Source organism: Scyliorhinus torazame, chromosome 11 (assembly GCF_047496885.1).
Source record: "Scyliorhinus torazame isolate Kashiwa2021f chromosome 11, sScyTor2.1, whole genome shotgun sequence".
In the NCBI taxonomy this organism is placed as follows: domain Eukaryota; kingdom Metazoa; phylum Chordata; class Chondrichthyes; order Carcharhiniformes; family Scyliorhinidae; genus Scyliorhinus; species Scyliorhinus torazame.
In genome coordinates, this window is record NC_092717.1 from 30,591,058 (window position 1) to 30,598,955 (window position 7,898).

General features: G+C 47.2%; 1 protein-coding gene across 3 annotated transcripts; it reads left to right on the forward strand.

Moving 5' to 3' along the window:
* Positions 1-318: 318 nt before the first annotated feature.
* Positions 319-4,906, forward strand: LOC140385215 (cytochrome c oxidase subunit 6C-1-like). Of its 3 annotated transcripts, none has more exons than XM_072467120.1 (4): positions 319-444; positions 1,474-1,591; positions 3,812-3,946; positions 4,803-4,906. In XM_072467120.1, the coding sequence occupies exons 2-3, from the start codon at positions 1,481-1,483 to the stop codon at positions 3,932-3,934; spliced, it is 234 nt and encodes a 77-aa protein (XP_072323221.1). In that variant the 5' UTR covers positions 319-444; positions 1,474-1,480; the 3' UTR covers positions 3,935-3,946; positions 4,803-4,906. The 3 variants fall into 3 exon arrangements, with proteins under 3 accessions (XP_072323221.1, XP_072323222.1, XP_072323223.1); XM_072467121.1 differs by having other exon boundaries at positions 345-448; XM_072467122.1 differs by lacking the exon at positions 319-444 and adding an exon at positions 552-694.
* Positions 4,907-7,898: the final 2,992 nt, after the last annotated feature.

Below are 7,898 nucleotides of genomic sequence, written 5' to 3' on the forward strand. Positions count from 1 at the left end.
ACGCAGACACGGGGAGAACGTGCAAACTCCACACAGTGACCCAGTGGGGAATGGAACCTGGGACCCTGGAGCTGTGAAGTGACTGTGCTAACCACTGTGCAGCCGTGCTGCCCCCTCTGAGGGGTACAATGTGCAGGGGAGAAAAGGCTGGGGAATGGTATAAAGCCAAAATTCTAATTTGGAGAGTTAGGGCGGACAGAATGGCGCTGAGGGCGGGGCCATTTGTCGCAGGGAAGGGGGCGGAGACATTTGTCATGAGGGGCGGGGCCATTTGTCATGCAGGGGCGGGACCATTTGTCACGCTCCTCACCGTCATGTGTTCCATTGGCCCCGCGAGGCGATGACGTACAACCGGAAATGGCTGCAGGCGGATGTTGCTATTGGCGCGTGCGCATTGAGTTGCGGCCTGGTTGCTCTGGCGGTTGAACGCTGTGTGGACACAAAGTGAGTGAGTGGTTCAGCTCCCAAAATACAAACCCTCAAACCGCTCTTTTCCTCCTCAGCCAATCTCCCCGCGTGTCCAAAGCCGGCTGTGCCTGGACTCCGGCCTCGAAGGCAGGCGGGGCCGGTAACCTTGGGTCAGCTTCCCAGGGTCAGCGCGGCTGAACAGGAAGTAGCAAAGCCGGAGCCTGCGGCTGAACGTGTCTCAGAGCCCAGTGAACCCGCGCTGACTCTCCCACTAGCCGCTCTCTGGGTGAGGGTGGGACAAGGAAGCTGGGCCTACTTACCAAGGTCATGGGGAAGATACAGGCATCCCCCGGGGAACCGGGGAGGGCTCCTTCTGGGGTGTGGGGTGGTATGCTCCTGGAGAGGGGGTGGAGAGAGGTGGGCTCCCTCTGGAGGAGGGGGGGGGAAGAGAGAGAGAGGTGGGCTCCCTCTGGAGGAGGGGGGGGGGGGGGGAGAGAGAGGTGGACTCCCTCTGGAGAGGGGGGGGAAGAGAAGTGGGCTCCCTCTGGAGGGGGGGGAAGAGAGAGATGGGCTCCCTCTGGAGGGGGGGGAGGAGAGAGGTGGGCTCCCTCTGGAGAAGGGGGAGGGGGAGAGAGAGAGGTGGGCTCCCTCTGGAGAGGGGGGGGGAAGAGAAGTGGGCTCCCTCTGGGGGGTGGGGGGAGAGAGGTGGGCTCCCTCTTGGGGGGGGAGAGAGGTGGGCTCCCTCTTGGGGGGGGGGGGGAGAGAGGTGGGCTCCCTCTTGGGGGGGGGGGGAGAGGTGGGCTCCCTCTTGGGGGGGGGGGGGGGGGGAGAGAGGTGGGCTCCCTCGGGGGGGGGAGAGGTGGGCTCCCTCAGGGGGGGGGGGGGGGAGAGAGGTGGGCTCCCTCTGGGGGGGGGGGGGGGGGGAGAGAAGAGAGGTGGGCTCCCTCTGGGGGGGGAGAGAGAGGTGGGCTCCCTCTGGGGGGGGGAGAGAGAAGATTTCATCCAAAGCTAAGTAATGGGGCATATATTATGCATGTTCCAAATAACCACCTATTTTCCCCCCAGGTAAACCATGTCTTCTGTGATTGCCAAGCCTGTGATGAGAGGCCTGTTGGCCAAACGTCTGCGGCTTCACTTGGCTGTGGCTTTTACTTTATCTATTGCGTGTGCTGGTGCCTTCAAGGTAATTTTGCTACTCTTATTTTATTTTTTGACAAAACTTTCTACACTTTCTTTCCTTCGCCCTCCTGCACACCCCCGCCCCCCTGCTGCCGCCGCAACACCTGTCCTTCTGATAGTGACTGCATTGTATAAAGACATGTTGTAATTATTCATTAATGTTTGCTCTGATAGAACGCACCACCTCTGTTAAAAGCAAATCATGTTTCGCTCGGTAGATCTTGATGTGTACAGGAACTTCATAACATGTTTAACAAAGTACTGCAGGGTACACCTGTTAGCAAAATGAAAGCTCAGGATTGAAGCGACATGGCAGTATGTATACACAATTGGCTAAGAGAAAGCAGAGAGGGGTTGATTCTTTTTCAGACGGGAGAAAAATATACAGTGACGCTTCCCTGAGATTGGCATTGGGGCCTCTGAAATGTCTATAAATGAGCATAATATCAAAATTTGGATGTTCTGAAATATGGAAATGCAATGAAAGAGGATAGTGACTGATTTGCAAGAGGACAGGGACAGGCATATAGATGAAATTTTAAAAGAGATGCAGGTACAGAAACTTGGAGGTTAAGTGCACTAATCTTTGAATGTGGCAGACCAAGTTTAGAAGGCTGTAAACAGTTAGTGTCTTTATTAAAAGTAAGGAATTAATGCAAAATCTCAGCCTCAACTGGCATACTGTGTTCATTTCTGGGCATCATACTTTTGGAAGGATGTCTAGATCTTAGAAGGTGCAGAAGGATATACCAGAAGTTACTAGGAATGAGGGAGTTTAGTTGCAAGGAGAGGCTGACAAAGTTGGGGCTGCTTGTAGCAAGAAGGTTATGAGCGGATCGGAATGATGTGTTCAAAATCGAAGGAATTTTTTCATGAGTAAATAAGGAAACGCTATTTTTAATGGTTGTAGGGTTGACAACCAAAGGACACAGATTTAAGGTGATTGGTCAAAAAACCCAGAGCTAACTTAAGGAACCATTTTTGAGTGAGTTTACCCCATTTAAAGCAGATCTAATAGTAACACGAGAATTGGTTACATTTTCAGGGGAGTGGAATCAATTGGAGAGCTGAATCAACGAGCTGGCAAGGGCCTCTATATATTGTAATTTTTTTTGAATGGTAGAACACTGTATTGGGCTTTGTATATTCTTGGATGATCCTCAATTGGATTGAGATTTGTAATAGTTGCAGTCAGGACATAAAAGGTCAAAAATTACTGTTTACTCAACGCCGATCTGTTCCTGATATTCGTGTCATTCTTGCCCTAACTGATGAGATGCCTTTGATGCGAGATAACCCAAAATAGTACTTGTTAATGATGCTTGGTTGATCAGGAGTATTGAGCAAAGTGCTGATTTTAATGATCGATTACGTCTGTGCTTCTTATTCTGGCGTCATACACATCCTGATATTAGTCACTCTACCCTTGGCAGCAGAATTGTTGGTTGCCAAGGCCTTGGCGCTGGAAATTCTCCTCTCTGACCCTCTCTCTTTTGAGACATTCCTTAAAACCTATCTCTGTGACGAAACATTCGGTCACCTGCTCTGATATTGCCTTTTGTGGCTTGCTGTCAAATATTACTTGATAATACTTGCATGGAGGTGCCTTGTTATATTTTACTATCTTTAACATACTATATAAATATAGTTTCTGTCATTCAGGTAATGCTGGTTGATTTATACCCCCAAGTGAGCTTTATATTGCTTTGTTAAAATTGGTTCTCAAATTTAAATCTCCTGGATTCATTCAATTCCCTAAACTGCCACTCATAAGTTTGCCGCCCTGATCCTGTGGGATTTATTCCTTTAAGTTCACAGGCATGGTGTGTGATTTGCTACTTTTGTATTTCTTTTTGCGGAGGGGAGGTCGGGCTGGGGTTGGTGGATTCTGGTTGACCCAAAGCTTCGCTTCAAATCATTTCTGAAGCTGGAGCTTTTAATCATGAGATACCATGTCCCTTTTTTAATGCTGCTGTTTATTTATATTTATGAAATGAAAACCGCTTATTGTCACAAGTAGGCTTCAAATGAAGTTACTGTGAAAAGCCCCTAGTCGCCACATTCCGGCGCCTGTTCGGGGAGGCTGGTACGGGAATTGAACCGTGCTGCTGGCCTGCCTTGGTCTGCTTTCAAAGCCAGCGATTTAGCCCAGTGAGCTAAACCAGCCCCTGCTTGGTAGAAATACTGAAAGTGTAATCTTGTCCTATTTTGTAAACCATTGCAGGTTGCAGTAGGTGATTCCAGGAAAAAAGCATATGCTGACTTCTATAAGAAATATGATGCCATGAAATCATTTGAAGCCATGAGGGATGCTGGTATATTTGAAAGTGTGAAACCAAGGAAGTAGATTCATGCAAAGGTAATTCTTTCAATTGCAATTAAATACAACAAATAGGTTGATTTGTGTCTCAACAGCTCAACGTCAAGATGTTGCTGATCCAACATATTTACTGACGAATTTACTTATAATGGAATAAAATGCAATGAATATTGTATCCCTTTCCAAGGTGGCTATAGGGTGCAAATCGTCTTGTCACCCCACCTTTGTAATTAGAGCCATATAGACTAAGACAAGTGTTCATCTCTTTTCCATGGGCCCTTCAGAGTTCACATTCCATTCCAAACAAATATTACATTCCATTCCTTCCCTTAAATACAGAAAGGTCCCAAGCCCCACATTAAAGCTATTAAGATCAACAGTTCCTCTCATAATATCAGAAAATAAAGGTTTCCTTTTAAACAGACAACCTGCCCTACAAATTAATACATGGATTTGTTTAAACATAAGGTGTCATCCTAAATTTAGACTGCTTTCAGCCATTCCTTCAAACTGATTTTAAAAAAAACACCAAATTGTATTGTGGGCAATGGAGGCAGCACATGGCTGCTGAACGCAGGAACTTAAAGTTGTAAAACGAAGAAGTGCCTTCCTGTAAAGAATTCCAACTAGCAGAAACTTGGAACTGAGCCATTTATAAAGTGGTGAAGGAAAGTTCCATCGATATTACAGACCCTAAAAATGTGCAGAATTAGCAATCTCAGTAATGCTAAATGTAAAAATGTTTGAGCTTGTTCATACATTTACTGCTTTTTGTAAAAACTTGAAAATGTGATTAAAGTTGAATTCATCTTCCATTCTAATGTAGAAGATTTGATGTTGATCTCCATCCCCTCAATGGTGTTAAAATGAACTTTTAAAACTTTTTTAAAAATAGGAAACTTGGAACAAGTACCGGGACTGCTCCTGCCGACGAAAGGATATACTATGTGCACTCTGTACCTGATGTATAAATAAAACATTTAATTTTCTGACAATTAACATCTGTATGTGGTTCTTGCCTGTTTTAAGTACAGAACATCTTTCCATTTTTAAATACATCATGAGGAAATTTGTTCAAACCCAATAAAATTGACCGTGGAATTTGAGTTCTCCATGAGCTGTGTTACAGATCTTTGGGTGGAGGTGAGTGTGGCAGTTGATCAGAAATGATAAAAAGGTATGTTGCCTCCCTGGTGCCAGGGTCCAGGATGTCTCTGAACGGGCATTCTGAAGGGGGAGGGGGAGCAACCAGAGTTTGTGGTACATATTGCTACTAATGACATAGATAGGAAGAGTGACGAGGTCCTGCAGCAGGAGTTCAGGGAGTTAGGTAGAAAGTTAATAAACAGGACCTCGAGGGTTGTAATCCCTGGATTACTCCCTGTGTCATATGCCAGTGAGACTAGAAAGAGGGGGAAAGTACAGCTAAGCACGTGGCTAAACAGCTGGTGGAGGAGAGGGTTGGGATCTCTTCCAGGGCAGGTAAGACCTGTATAAGAAGGGTGGGTTCCATCTAAACTGGAGGGGCATAAATATCCTGGCCGCGAGGTTTGCGAGTAGCACACAAGGGTTTAAACAAGGTGTGGCGAGTAGTGGGAACCGGAGCAATAGGTCAGAGGGTGAAATAACTGAGGGGGAACTAGAGAATGGGGCCAGTAAGACGCAGAGGAAGAACAAACGGAGATGTTGCAAAACGCAGCAGGATTGGTGGTCTGAAGTGCATTTGTGTCAATGCGAAGAGTATAACAGGTAAGACAGATGAACTTGAGAACTTGTATTAGTTCTTGGAACAATGATGTTGCCATTGCAGAGAGTTGGCTGAGGGAGGGACAGGATTGGCAGCAAAACATTTCAGGATTTAAATGTTTTGGGCAGGATAGAGGGGGATGCAAAAAGGTTGGAGCAGAGAAGACTGAGGGGTGACCTGGTCAAGGTGTACAAGATTGAGTGGCATGGATAGGGAGCAGCTGTCCCCCTGAGTTGAAGGGTCAGTTACAAGAGGACAAGTTCAAGGTGAGGGGCAGGAGGTTTAGAGGGCATTTGAGGAAAAGCGTTTTTACCCAGAGGGTGATGACAATCTAGAATGCACTGCCTGGGAGGGTGTAGAGGTGGGTTGCCTCACATCCTTTAAAAAGTATCACACATAACACTCGAGGCTATAGGCCAAGTGCTAGCACATGGGATTAGGTAGGAAGGTCAGGTGTCTCCTCATGCATCGGTGCAGACTCGATGGGCCAAAGGGTCTCTTCTAAACTATTATTCTGTGATTGTGGGTGGGGGAGTTGAACTACTGGTTAAGGAGAATATCACAGCTGTACCGCGGGCGACTCAGAAGGCTCATGCAGCGAGGCAATATGGGTAGAGCTCAGGAATAGAAAGGGTGCAGTCACAATGTTGGTTTACTACAGGCCTCCCAACAGCCAGCGGGAAATAGAGTAGCAGATATATACTGTGCGTAGTCTGCACATCCTCCCCGTGTGTGCGTGGGTTTCCGGATGCTCCTGTTTCCTCCCACAGTCCAAAGATGTGCAGGTTAGGTGGATTGGCCATGATAAATTGCCCTTAGTGTCCAAAATTGCTCTTAGTGTTGGGTAGGGTTACTGGGTTATGGGGGTGGAGGTGTTGACCTTGGGTAGGGTGCTCTTTCCAAGAGCCGGTGCAGATTCGATAGGCCGAGTGGCCTCCTTCTGCACTGTAAATTCTATGATATATAGGCAGATTTTGGAAAGGTGTATAAAAAAAAAAAAAAAACAGGGTTGTTGCGTTAGGGGATTTGAATTTCCCCTATGTTGACTGGAACTCACTGAGTGCCAGGAGCTTGGCTGGGGCAGAGTTTGTAAGGTGTATCCAGGAAGGCCTCTTGATGCAATATGTCGATAGTTCAACTAAGGAAGGGGCCGTACTGGACCTGGTATTGGGGAATGAGCCCGGAGATGGTCGACGTTTCAGTAGGGGAGCATGTTGGGAAATAATTCAGTAAGTTTTAAGGTACTGTTGGATAAATATTGGAGGTTGCGTCTCACTGACTTAGATTTTTTTGAGGAAACGACACATGGTTGATGAAGATAGGGCAGTGGATGTTGTATACATGGACTTCAGTAAGGCCTTTGACAAGGCATGACAGACTGGTACAGGAGGTGAAGTCACACGGATCGGACGTGAGCTGGCAAGATGGATACAGAACTGGCTTGGTCATAGAAGACCGAGGGTATCAGTGGAAGGGTGCATTTATGAATGGAGGGCTGTGACTGGTGGTCTGCAGAGATCAGGGCCGGGACCGTTGCTGTTTGTAGTATATATAAATGATTTGGAGGAAAATGTAACTAGTCTGATTAGTAAGTTTGCGGATGACACAAAGGTTGGTGGAATTGCTGATAGCGATGAGGACTGTCAGAGGATACAGATCGGTTGGACAGAGATGGCAGATGAAGTTTAATCCGGACAAATGTGAGGTAATTCATTTCGGAAGGTCTAATACAGGTGGGAAATATACAGTAAATGGCAGAACCCTTAAGAGTATTGACAGGAGACGACTTCCGGGTGCGGCGATGACCAGCTGAGTCGCACGTTTCGGCAGCTCCCGGTGAAACGGACTTTTGGGCTCTTGATAGGAGCCCCAACGGCAATTTTGACGGCTAAAAACACTGTGCGGTAAACCAGAAGGGAATCCCCCCTGGATACGGATGAAAAAACGAGGAGAAAGTGGCCGGATTACAGTGGATCCTTTAGAACAGCGGCAAGGAAGGCAAGCAAAAACCAAGATGGCGTCGGAAGGTGGCAGTTTAACATGGGGCCCTGAACAACAAGAGTTCTTGAAATGCTGTGTGGAAGAGCTCAAAAAGGAAATGAAGAAAGAGCTGTTGGCCCCGATACTACAGGCGATCGAAGGGCTAAAGGAGGAACAAAAGACCCAGGAGCGGGAGCTTCGGGTCGTGAAGGCAAAGGCAGCTGAGAATGAGGACGACATACAGGGCCTGGTGGTGAAGACGGA